The following is a 13,695-nucleotide window of genomic DNA, read 5'->3' on the forward strand; positions in this document are numbered from 1 at the left end:
CAGGGGTGATATAACGACTGTCTAATAATTCATTGGACAGGTCTCCCAAAAGGTACTTATGCAGAATAAGAAATGAGTTATCATTTTTCAGCATTACAGAGCGTGGCCGAGATTCCTGAGGCTGAAAAGTGACACGGTGTGCAGTGATCTGTGTGGCGCATCATGAGTTGTACAAGGCGGTTGTAATAAAAATATTTAAATGAGTGATTATTTTGGCTTCAAATATGAATTTGGCTGATTCAATTAGAAATAACCCAATTTAGATTCAACTAGATGATCACTGAGGCATACAGACTAATTTACATTTTATAATAGCCATTATTATTATTATTTACTGTAATCAACGGACAGTGACTATAGCGAGGACACAACGTACTGTGTTTCAAATGCAAAAAGGACATGCCCAGTGTTTAGCCCCTTCATTAGAGGCAGTATATTACCTTCAGGTGGTATTTATACTTTGAAATAAAAACCATAATTGCATGATGTAGCCGATGACATACGGTCCTCTACATCATTTGCGCTTTAATCAAATTAATAATTGGTGAGACCGTCAAGTCACAAAGGGAAAATCGATAAACCGAAACATTGCTTTTATTTTAGACTGTGTAAATGTGTATAATCAGAATCTGAGTAGGCTAGGCCCCAATTAGCACTAGCACTGAATGTTTTCAATGTAACCGTTATATTAACTTGTATATGCCTGCAACATGCCTGCACAAAAAATATTGTTTTAAAGAACATTCCTATCACAAAGTCACTGCAGTGTCATCTCCCACTGGCCTGCACCCCACAGGGTGGCACTCTAACACAAATACCCCCTGCTGTCCATGGCTGATCCTATCAGTCATGTCTGTCAAGAGCATCAGTGCATGCAGAAGGCATGGTATGTTAGTTTTATGTGCACATTTGTGAAGGACAGAGAAAAACAAACTTGTCTTCTTGGCTTATCAATGTCTGCACACTCATTTTCATTCTGATTCTGATTCACATTACATAAGCGCGAAAGCCACCTCATTACACTCGGACATTGTGGTTGTCCTGTCACTCACTGGTACAAACATGACCTGACCTCATGTTTCTGTTGCCAGCCACAAATGTCACCTTGGTTTAGACTGCCGTCATTTCATTGATGTGGAATGAGCGGGGGGAGGCACGGTGAAGGGAGGTTAGGAACTAAGCCAAGCCATTGGGCCACAGCATGTTAACCTGTCAGCCCGTTTTTCTGCCTGACCAGCCATGCCTCATTAAGCCTAATGGAAACTGTCACTGTCACTTCCCCTGGCCACCTGACTGTTAGAGAGAGATACTGGCAGAGTTGGAAAGTGTAAGAGAATAAAGGTGTGAGAGAGCGAGAGAGCAAGAGCGAGAACGAGAGAGAGAGAGAGAGAGAGAGAGAGAGAGAGAGAGAAACGCTGACTGAGAGAATTGAAAAATAAATTACAGGAAAGTTAGAACTTGATGTATGAAATATAAAGTGAGCTTTAAGCGTGCAGTGACAGAGAGACGACAATGCTGAAGCATACGACAACAAAATAGACCTATATAGAGATAAAGAGTGATGGAAGATGAAGGATGCGGATGCATAAGAGTGATGTATACGCCAAATAGCTGTAGCAATGTTTCTCTTCATCGTCAACACAGTGGACTCTTTGCTGCGGATCTATGTCTCAGGGCCACATTTCACCTGTCAGTGCAGCTCCCACAGCTTAGCAAGGAGACCAAATAATACAGCATTTCAAAATGATGTATTATTGTTTTTGAGGGAGCAGAAACCTACACTCTTTGGGAGATAGAGTCAATGCCAGGCGAGCAGAATCAATCAAATGGACTGTTGCTAAATCCGAGGTTCTAATTTTATTTTCAGAAATGTATTGACTTTACTAATGACTAATGTTATAAGTGCAGTAAAGCTTGTAATAAACATCTGGGTTTGTTTGTGTGTGTGTGCGTGCGTGCACGCATGTGTGCGATCATGACAACATGTGGTCCTGAAGTACCTAATTCTGTGGAAACTACCACAGAGGCAGTTTTCAGTACTTTGTCAGGTGTTTTATATGTCTGTCTGGAGGCGGACGGAGGTTTTCACTAAGATAACGTGGCAACAATGCAAGTTGCAGTCACAAATTTATAAATTAGGGTGCCGGAAGTAGCGCGATAGGAAAAGAAGGGGCCCCCCTAAAACTTTACTCCTCTGGCTCAATTTGGCATTGCGGCTGGTGTAACCTCCAGTTTAGATTGTGAAATTGTACCACATTGTCTATTTGTATCAACGTTTGGATGTCTAATGAGGTCCACAAGGGCACCTATCACCCCTCTTTGTAATTCTTTGCAGGATTTTTCCAATCTCCTTCCTTCCTGTCCTTTACCTCTCCCACTCTAATGTGGGTCTGTTTAAAGTGATAAAGGGCCATATAAACTTTACCTAAATAGAAGGAAAAGAGTAAAACAAATGTGTTGCAAAATTCCCCTACTGGGTTTGCAAACATTCATTTGTTACAAAACGTATCTTTCTGAGAAGGCTATATCTTCAAAGTGTTTGCCATGGGCCAAATAAATGGCAGACATTCAGCAAAATATAATTTGCCCTTTTAAAGAAAATGGCAAAGCAAGCAAGGCAGCAGTTCGTCTCTGCAAGCTGTTTTTAATGGATTTTTTTTAAAACACTGGGCACCTATGACTTTCAGGAGGTTGGGAAAAGACAGGCTTTGACTGCAGTAACTACATCAGAGGGGTTTCGACTCTATGGGCATTAATGGTGATAAGATACAAAAAATGAGTTCAATTGTGAATTGGAAAAGGTTGAATTACACTGTTGATAATCTCGCTTTGCCAGACCTTCCTCTACAGCGCTGCGGAGGAGGGTCTGGCTCACACAGCGTTCCAGGATGGGAGAAGAACCTGCTCTGGTTTATTGGCATTTCTTTAAACCAATCACAATCACAACGTAGTGGAGCTAAGCGTCGGACGGAGCAAAATAGACTCGCGAAATAACTTGTTTTGGTGGAACATGTCTAGGTTCAACAGTTGTTTTAGTCATGCAACAAATAGTCTAGTTAGCTGTCTGGTTTTACCCTGCAGAGATCTGAGGAGCAGTTAACCATAGTCCTCAGAAAGCAACCAGAGTTTAAAATTAAAACAAAAAGAAAGCTTTTAGTACTTTTTATCTCAGGAACAGATGTATGCTGTCCACCTGTATACTCCTCACAGTTAAAAGTACTTAATCTGTGCTTTATTCTTATCGCCCGTCTGCCCCTCTTTTCCCATTTCTGCAGGTATGAGAGAGTCACTGATGACAAGGAAGAAGACGATGCAGCTGAGGAGAGGACAGGGAGCAGCTGTGCAGCCCAGTATCAGAGCACGACCCTGCGTGTCCTCACACACTTTGTGGCAGATAGCGGAGAAGTAAGAGGAGCCACAGAGGAGGATGGGATGGGCCAGCAGAACTTCCTGCTGGGTAGTGACTGGCAGGTGGAGGTGACACAACTGGTAAAGGACTCTCTGAGGGTGGAGATCCCGAAGGTGGCACAACTGCTGAAGGACCAAGTCCTAATAGGAGTGAACGCTGGAGTCACCAAACTACAGGTTGTATGTGTGTGAGTTTTGTGTCTGTTTTGGTCGCCTGCTAAGCAGACTGCATTGCTATTTTTTTTTAGTCTGACATCATGTTTAAGTTAACTTTTATTTGGGTGGGGAAGTTACTTTGCCCTCAACAATCAGTACTGACTGACACATCTGTTGTGTCGACATCACTTTCAATCGACAGACAAGCTGCACTAGTTTTGATGGAGGGTGTGTTTTTTACAACACAAGAGAGAGAAAAAGCTCCACTAATCAATGTTTATCTATGCCAACAATGGATCAAATGTGTAATGTGAAAGTGGTAGCTCATTATTGTGGTTGTACAGGTCATGAACCCTGTCTCCTGCAGCATCAAGCATCTATTTCCAGCAAGAATTCTCTGATCCGTGTACACTAGCCATCCAGCACCCAAAAGTAGGCAGACAAAGTCAACAACTAGCAGGTGAACATAGTGGAGCATCTAGGAACTAAATAAGATATTTTTCATAGGTGTTGGTGGTGACCAAAACATGTCTAAAAAGGAAAGTGAATGTTGGAGTTTGCACTTATCAAGTAGCCAGAAACATGAATCTGAATGACTGTTAATGCTGCCTTTGTCTGCTGAAGGCATAACACAGGAAAATGGTTTGCTTGTTTAGACAGTAAAAAAAAAAGGGTTTGGCAGTGGAAAGGGAAGGACATCTGCAACACAACTATTGGATTACAGCATATTTGCATGTCTTATATTTGTAGCACAAATACTGCCATCATGGCATGTCCAATTAAAGCCTTGCACGCACGCACGCGCATTTACAAGAACAACCTGTTGTTGTAGCAGTAGACTGGAACCATAATCTCCTTCTCTTTAGTTATCAATTGAAGTGCTGTCTGCACTGCAGGAGTAAATGTGTGTGTTTATGGGGGTAGTGAGATGCAGTGCTGTTTCACTGTCAGACAAGGACATGGTTCAAATGGGAGAAAATGAGACTGGACAGATATGTGGGATCAATTTTGATAAGCCTAATACTGATAATGTTTGCCATTTGTGATGGGCTCATTTAACTTCAAAGTTCTCATGTGGTAAATTTACATCTTAGTGATCCGTGCGGATGTCATACCGTGGAATGAAGGGTGAATGGTACATTTCACAAATTGTATTAAACACTTGTGAGTCGTAAATGCCCCAGCTCTGTCAGATATAAATCTAAGCCGGATTTGGACACAGTTAGCTCAGGCCAGTTCACTAGTGTGCATGTTTGCAATCATTAAGGGGGTAGATCAAATTATGAAACAACATAGTAATGCTTCTAAGGATCAACTATCATGAAGACTGTGTCAGAAAGGTTTTACCTACCGCCACCATGATTGAACTCATACAAAACAGTTTCTGCTACTCTTCGGATTCTGGACTCATCAGCCCTAAGGTGTTTCAATACCAGAAAGCGCTGTAAAACAGAGACAAATTCATCAGTCAATAGTCTTTTTATAAGCTGGTCAAAGTGTTGTCCATGGACAGGTATACTACCCAAACACTCTGGTTGATCAGACAGCCGTAGCAGACTTCCACCCAATAACCGTAAAGCAGAATGTTAAGCAGATGTAGAGATGCTGTTTTAACACTATCTGTAAACAGCGTTGACACCCGGCCGTCCGGTTGATCACACGCCAAGATGTCTTAAAAAACATCGACTCATGCCAGCTGCGTGACAGCAGATGGTTGGTGGGAAGCCGGGGGTGATCGGATCAAAAGAGGGGGCGGCAGAGGAGGTGTCAAACGCGATGGTGGCGCCAGGAATTGTTCAGGAGTTGTAAATGATGATGATGATGATGATGCAGATGAATGGGGAGATCCGGTGTCCGTCAGAGGTAGAACAAAAAAAAAAATTGCAGTAATTTACAGTTAACACACATAATTAAACCCATCAGTTCTTAGTCTTTGTGGCTGACCATTTTAGGTGTGTAAAGGGGTCATGGTATTGGTAGGGAAGGGATGTTCTTTTTTTGATCTTCTCATAAGGGCTTCTTATACTATCTCTTCTGATGACATAGTAGATGGTCTAGCACTAATTCTTCAATATTGCCCAATCACACCACTGTATGAAGAAGACGTTTTTAAACCACTCCTCGTTTTCCTTGGGTTCAATTTCCATTCCTCACGGCCTCTGGTAGCAACAACCTTCTCCTTATCTTCGCGTACACTCAGAAAAATGAATTCCTCTGCAGGTCTGCTGAATCCATCGGCTGCCACGCGATTTTCCCCCCTCCTTGTTGCTCTCCCACTGTGATACCTTAATAATCTCAAGACAACCTGGATTGTTGATATACCAACAGACTACAGATCTAAAAAGATGCCAATCTTTTACGGTTAACGTGCACTCTGTTTTAGCCTCGGCCTTTAACCCCGGGTGGACACTATTACACACAGCTAATGTAACACATCCATTACTATGACCAACAGAATACTCGTATCCATTGACACCCGTAAACTTCGGATTAGCTGTACAGAATTCAGCCATGCTTTCAGTAACTATCTCTAGACAACATCTCTTTTGTGGTGCATAACTCAATTCAAATGTAGTGGGTGCAAAAGCAGTCCCTTCTCCATCAGATAAGCTCTCTTGATCCCCAAATCTGTGAGTAGCCATGACTTCTAGTGTTTCTTCATCTTCTCCGAAAAAGAATTAAAAAAGTGCGCAATCACACAGGCGCAAAGGCTTTTAAAGTCTGAAAAAACGCACCCCGCGCGGCACGTTGATCCAACGTCAAACTTTAAAAGCTAATCATTGGCCTAACAGTTACACGCACACCCTAACATCAGCACGCTCCCGGCTATGGGGGGTCACACACACACACACACACACACGCACACACACTAGACGCGGCCACTTGCGGACAAAGACAGCATATTTGCGCAAGCAGCTCCACACACACATGCTTGTTTATCTTTTTCCCGATACATGGGTGCCAATTTGATTTGAATTGTGATTTTCATTTATTGCAATTCTAGAAGTATTTAGATTTGTTAGTATGTTGTTTCATTTGTAAAGTACATGGCATGGATTTTCTGCATTTTTCTGCTTTCAGTCAGTTTTGCTGGAAACATATGTTTTACCTGCTGTCAGCAGTAACGTATGAACAGAAAATATTTAGGTTAATCATTGGTAAAAATAAAAAAAAAAACTTAAGATTCTTGGGTAAAGAATCAATATTAAAAAATTGTCAAAAAAATTACCACAATACATACATGAATCAATTTTTCCACTCCACCCCTAATGGACACTGAGAAAAGGATGAAGTGAACTTGAGAGCCCCTCGAACCTTGCCTGGATCATCAAAGAAACAGTGTTAATACACTGCACGCCCCAATTTCCAAAAGGCTTTGAATGTACAACTCATTATGTTTGTTTTATTTTGATCAAACTGAGTCCAAGAAGGACTTGGATTTTACAATTAAATGAAAGTCAAGGATTTCAAAAGGCCACTTAAGTATTAAAAGATTCTACAGTAGCTATAGAATTGTTAATGTGATCATTAATATACTGGGTTGCAAACTCAATGGTGTATCAGGATAAATGAATGACTCCATTTAAGCAGTCTTTCTGACACGTTATAGATTGACTAGTTGCATGGAAAACACATTTTTAAATTAACCGTTGGCTGAGTCCTGCAGCAGCCCAGGTTCAAATCTGACCTGTGTCCCTTTGCTGTGTGTCATTCCCCATCTCTCTCTCTCTCCCCCCCCCCCTTTCATGCCTATCAACTGTAATGAAGGGAAAAAGCCCCAAAAAATAATCTTGAAAAAAAAACAAAGTGTCACTAAGAGTCAGAGAGACATGGTCTGGGCAATGCTGGGTAGTATGTAAGCTAATATTGTTGGTTGCACCGGCTTGGATCCAGGTGCAAACAGGATTTTGTGGGGTCCTATAGTGAAAGCCCTCTGAAATTTGGAAAGAAATAATATTAGACCGTTTTGAAGAGGCTGAAAGAGGTCTTTACGAAAGTAGCAACCTCTAAACTCCGGACTGGTGTGAGGAAGGGACTTGTCTGGAGTCTGGTTGTCGAATCTCACAACTACAGTTGTAGGCCAAAGGCAAAGAGAGACACATATCTCTAAAGATTGAACAAAGGACTATGATGAAGGGGATGAGAAGGGGATCTGAGTACTTCCATAATATCATGGAAAGGGGCCTCGACATCTCTGAGTGCAGCAGAATGACTGGTCATTTGCTAAGTATGTAGTCGGGTTAGGCGAAGATGGATTGCTGATCTATTTGACGGATCCAAACATTTTGAGGAGAGTAATATATTGCACATCCTGGTATTTCTAGAAGAGAAAGATGTATTTGGAAGTTGGAAGAGAAGGTGATACATGACTTCTTGAACTTTACACTCATCTGTACCCAGTTAGTAAAGCATAGTATTTTTTTTAATTCAGATTAATTATATTTTAACATAAAGCCGGCAGATGCTTCTTCCCTGGTATCATGTCGATCTAAACAACCAAAGATGAAGGCAAAGCAAGTATGATAAGGTTGCTGGTTTTAAAATACCCTGTATTTAGTCTTTTATACCCTGTGTTTAGTCTTTAGTCTACTCTAGTTACCAGAAGAGCAGGCACACTCTTTCATTATTCAACTTTAACAAGTGAATTTGCCAATGATTTCTAAAAAGCCACATAACATATTTTTAGAATAACATTTTGTGCCACTGTTTTTATCCGTCCAAAAGAAACATCACACCGCCCAGCAATCAGTGTGCATGCTTACTTGTTAGAGTAAACCTCACCGGCAGTCTGCATTTTTAACCATTGCACTCACCTTAGACATGAAGTTAAACCATGCTTGCTATTTATTTTAGCGGTGTTAAATTCAAGGATATCAGTTTCACTGTGTGGGAGGCATAAAAGAAAATGAAAATTGGTAAACCAAAGGAAGAAAAACAGGGAAAAGGGTCAGTACAAATGAGGCAGTGATCGGTACTGACAGTTCATTATGACTGGTAAATGCGGCCATGCGGGGGCGGCTGGAAGAGAGACTGGAGCCCTAATTGGAACGGATGGGGGGGATTCTGATCTCATTACAATATCACAACAATTTACTGTACATGGCAACTCGCGAAGGTAGGGAACAAGGTTATGGTGGCGTACGATGCAGATGGTATGTTTGCATGTGAGATGATTTATTGTGTTAGCATGTGTTTGTTTCTATCGCAATTTTTCTTTATCTATGCAAAGTTCATGTGCATTGGGTCTCCATTACGCTATACTGGAGTTTACAGCTTATTATTGACCCAGAAGACATACAAATATAGGGAGGAATAGTAAACATTATAGGAAAATATTTTACGTTAGTAGGTGACAAAGCCCACTAGTAGCAGTAGTACTTATGATAAGTGGTGGAAGAAGTATTCATATCTTTTTCTTCTAGTATAAACAGCAATACTACAGTGTATCAAAACTTTGTTACAACTAAATGTCCTACATTCAAGATGTTACTTAAGTAAGAGTACAAATGTATTAGTATCAACATATACTTAAAGTAGAACAAGTACTATTTATTCTGAATGGCCCATTTCAGAATCTTCTATACCCATGAGTGTCACGTCATGCATTTTGTCATTTTGACATGGGAAAAAAGAATCAAATATATTACTGGAGTGTGTGTATATATATATATATATATATATATATATATATATATATATATATATATATATATATATATGTTCCCTAACCAAGAGGTTAAGTTTTCCAACGTTAACAAGGTAGTTAATTTACCCAAACCAACCAAACTATAGCGTTAATATAGATAAATGATGTCATCCTAACAATATTTACAACGTAAATACAACGTATTTATTATATATTTATTTGTTCAATTTGGAATACTTGTTGAGCATAGGTTAAGGCTATTTAGAAGCTGTAGGTGAATATCTGTGTCAATATTTGTTTTGATATCACACTAGAGAGTTTGACTACATTCAAAGAAAGAACTACAAAGGCAAATCTTGATAAAACTCAATTAAGGGTGCAGGCTTTGACTTGCAGGGCTCTGGGATTGGACCTCTTATCAGTAGTGACATAATTGCTAGCAAATTGGCTCTTCTTCATTCACAATAACAATGTCATCTTGGATCTTAAAGCAGCACTATGTAATTTTTCCAGCTTTGGTCCTCCTACAGGTCGTCTGCTTGGAACAACAGCTAGAGCTACCCAATGTGTGCTGAGCTGTAGGTGGACAAAAGCAGCTGTAGCTCCAATGAGACAACCTGTAGGGGTATCGAAGCAGAGCTGTAGCTCCAATGAGACAACCTGTAGGGGGACCAAAGCCGAACTGTAACTCCAATGAGACAACCTGTAGGGGTATTGAAGCAGAGCTGTAGCTCCAATGAGACAACCTGTAGGGGGACCAAAGCGGAGCTGTAGCTCCAATGAGACAACCTGTAGGGGCACCGAAGCGGAGCCATAGCTCCAATGAGACAACCTGTAGGGGGACCGAAGCAGTAAAAGTTACATAGTGTTGCTTTAATGGACCGTCTTGAGTAGCAAGTGTTTCTATGTGTTGCAGGTGCTGTCCCCACTGACATCAGCTGTCCTGGCTGAGAGGAGCATCAAGGTGCTGGATGATAAAGTGAGTGTGACAGAGCTGGGGGTGCAGTTGGTATCTGGACTCACTCTGTCCCTGCAGCTCAGTCCTGGGAGCAACAGGGCCATTGTCGCCACCGCAACCACACAGGAAGTCATTGAATCCCTCAAACAGGTATGAATCAGAGACATCCAAATAATTAGCAGTGTGCCTTGAATTTGGCTTACAAGTTCAAGGCTGAAACAGGGTTATTATGGAATCTATGATATGCAATGCAATTTTTCTTTTAGAATTAATTCACTCTCGATATAGCAAAGCCATCTCTTTGATTTGCATATCCTACCACTGAACAGCTCTGTTGTTTCTGTAATTAGAATTTCAAATGGAAAACGGCTACTGTCTCTTCCCTTGGAGAGAAAAGAATAGTTGGCTTTCAAGAGAATAGTTTCACATCCAATTGTTTTCATGAGCCTTTATACTGTAATTAAGGCTCACTTTTGTCTCTACGATGTTCTTCTGTTTTATTATCGGTACGGTTTTTGGAGTTATTTTCAGGGTTATTTTTTGCTCTAGTACTGATACCACTTTCTGTTTGTATGTGTATTTTTTTTAGCAGTCACTCATCAGTGCTTGGCTCCAGTTCAGTGATGGATCCATGACCGCTCTAGACAACTATAACCCGGCCCATTTCACCCTGACAGCCACCTCTTTGGATGAACAGGTGGTATCGGTGCAGCGCAGTTCAGCATGGAAGTGGCCCGTCATTGTTGCCAATGGGGAAGGTCAGGGTCTGCTTGTGCGTGTGGAAATGAGCCCGTCGGAGGTGTGTCAGAAAGGAAAACAACGTACTATCTTAGCCACTGGAATGGCAAACATACAGACAAGGTTTGGTCAGCCAGAGGATCAATACAGACAACCAGGAGACCGAAGAACACGTCCAGATCCTCCATATTACGGAGGATCTATTGCTGACATGGAAACAGGGTTAATCAACCGTGGAGCCACCACAATCAAGGGCCATGTCCCAGTGAGACCTAATGGGGGCCGTCTATCAGCAGACAGCGGGGCCAGGGTCCCAAATGAATTCTCTGAATACCCCGACCAGGCAGAGCTGCCTCGTAGCCGCAGCACTGATGATGACTTGTTGCCATCCCGACGAGGCCTGACAGATCTGGAGATTGGTATGTATGCCCTTCTGGGAGTCTTCTGCCTAGCCATCCTTGTTTTTCTTATTAACTGCATCACTTATGCATATAAGTACCGTAGCAAACAGCTGTCCCTGGAGGCTACAGAGACAATGCCACACGCCCACGACTGGGTTTGGCTGGGCCAAGACGAGGGGCTGTGTCTGCAGCAACAGCAGCAGGATGAGCTGGGCTGTACCCTCGAGGAGGGTAGTCAACTATTGAATGGAGGCATCCAGCTTGGTAATACTGGTGTGGGAGGCTGTAATTCGAGTGGGAGGGATCACAGGAATGAGTCGCTTAACTCGCCCACCACCAAGAGAAAGAGGGTGAAGTTCACCACCTTTTCCAATGCCAAGTCCAGTAACGGATGTCCTGTGCTCAGCCCATTGGCACTAGTGCAGACCAGTGAGATAAAATGGGTATGTCCGGACATCGAGCTTGGGGATTCAAAGGATCTTAGGAACTACATGGAAAAGCTTAATGAGAATGCAACTAAGAACATTGTATAGTGGGTGGTGGGTGTTTTCACTGAACTTAAGAGAAACTCACCTGAATGCCTTCAGAATAAGGAGGGAATGAGGGTTGAAGGGAGGAAAGGAAAAGGGGGTGCAGAAAACAGACCGGGGTTGCTGTTGAACTGCTTCTTACCATAACAACAGGATACCGCGTTCAGCCTGTTGTTTCCATGACAGTACTCAGAAAGGGTAAAGCAATGGACCACAAAGAGACATGATTTGCCATGACACCAGAGCATAGTTATGAGCTGGGAAATGTGAACTTAATATTGTCGCTTAACTTAAATCTATGTTGTTTGTCTTTAATTGAAGTTCAGTTTCCGTTTATATGCGCCATGTACTTTGTTTAATGTTTTCTTTATAATTCAAAATTTTAATGTTGTATTTGTTGTACTCTTTTGCGCTTTGCTTTTTTTTCTCTTTCTTTTTTTTAAGAGTTGCTGTATGCTCTGTACAACATGTCAGCAATTAGAGATTCTAGGAGAGAAGAGTTAAAAGCAATTTTGTATTGTATATAAATGCAGAGTTTGATTTGGAGGTATTATATGTATAGTAACATTTTGTAATGTGCCGTTTGGTTTGGGTTTTGTTTTGTTTGTAGTTTAGTTTTAGTTTTGTCTCCAGAAAGCGGATCCATGCATGATGTTACTAAAGAGGAGGCATGTGTGTCTGATCTGGTATCTGAATTGAAAGTTTGTAGATAACTAATGCCAATAACTCTGGAGACATGTCAGTTTATTATTGCATTCATTCATCTTGGGTTGGTTTTAGTATGTTGATATTGGTTTCAAACATTTTGTTAGCCCATACATTTTCCCTTCTTATGTAAATGTTATTTTTTATGCAACCCCTTTGATTAAGTTGCATACTCCACATAAAGTAGACTTTTACACTACTTTAAAAAACTGATATTACAAATCAAAATTAAGGAATTTAGCAATGTCACATTCAACAGGATACACTGATTGCCATCATGAGAATCAATAGACAATCACACAAATTATGTATGGATCAATTTTTTTTTTCATTAATAATGTTCTATAAAAAATCAGTCCAGTTTACATTTTGTATGGTCTGGGTAGAGAATGGAAAAATAGTTAATTTCTTAAACTGCTGTGTCTGACAGTTTTGGATTCCTCAAAATATTTCATTACAGTGAATGAACAAACTGTGAATTGAAAGCCCAAAGTCTGACCTCTACACTCCTTTTGTCATATGTCAGTGTTAGTCAAGTCCATCCTTTTCTATCTCTGTTCTAAATTGGCTGCTGGACTAATTAAAACTGAAGCTGACTCTTCTCCATGATGCTGCTGTGTGATCCCTTGGTCTGGCTTGTGTATTCTTCTGTGGGTCTGTCTAGGTTTGCTCATCTGACTGCTGTATGTGAGTACAAAGACAGTGGCTTTATCAAACATCAAAATGAAGTGCCGGTTGTTGTGGACAATTGGTGCAGCTGCCAGCTGGGGCCCATTTCAGATAGGAGGTTTAACAAACTGAGTCTAACCCTGAACTTTGAGTTGATTTACCCTGAGATGGGAGGTTTTTGAGTTTCAAAGCAGCTGATTTGAGTTGGTTCAATCAACTCAGAGTTGGTTCACTCAGGGTTAAGCGCCTGCACCACCACTATAAAAAGAAAGCACGAATGGAGCCATGATACTAAAATTGACCATGGCAATAACCACAAAAAAAATCGGTCGGTGTACTTTACCCCTCTGGAACTGAAAATACAGAAAAAAAACATAGAGCAAGTTCAAACATATATTTAGTAATTATTAATTGCTGCTTGAGTCAATGCATAATTTCCAATATAGTGTATTAATTTAATATTTAATCACAAGTATAATATTA

At 41.0% G+C, this 13,695-nt stretch overlaps 1 protein-coding gene across 2 annotated transcripts in view; it reads left to right on the plus strand.

Moving 5' to 3' along the window:
• Positions 1-13,152, plus strand: part of LOC117959096 (transmembrane protein 132C-like) — a 141,543-nt gene extending 128,391 nt beyond the window's left edge. Inside the window, exons 8-10 of one of the 2 annotated variants that reach the window (XM_034895999.1) lie at positions 3,276-3,585; positions 10,128-10,319; positions 10,762-13,152. In XM_034895999.1, the coding sequence (XP_034751890.1) occupies positions 3,276-3,585; positions 10,128-10,319; positions 10,762-11,841 (1,582 nt within the window). In that variant the 3' untranslated portion in view covers positions 11,842-13,152. Of the gene's footprint in view, positions 1-3,275; positions 3,586-10,127; positions 10,320-10,758 lie in introns of both variants that reach the window. The other variant, XM_034895997.1, reaches the window with a different exon arrangement.
• The last annotated feature ends 543 nt before the right edge of the window (positions 13,153-13,695 follow it).

Source organism: Etheostoma cragini, chromosome 16 (genome assembly GCF_013103735.1).
Source record: "Etheostoma cragini isolate CJK2018 chromosome 16, CSU_Ecrag_1.0, whole genome shotgun sequence".
In the NCBI taxonomy this organism is placed as follows: Eukaryota; Metazoa; Chordata; class Actinopteri; order Perciformes; family Percidae; genus Etheostoma; species Etheostoma cragini.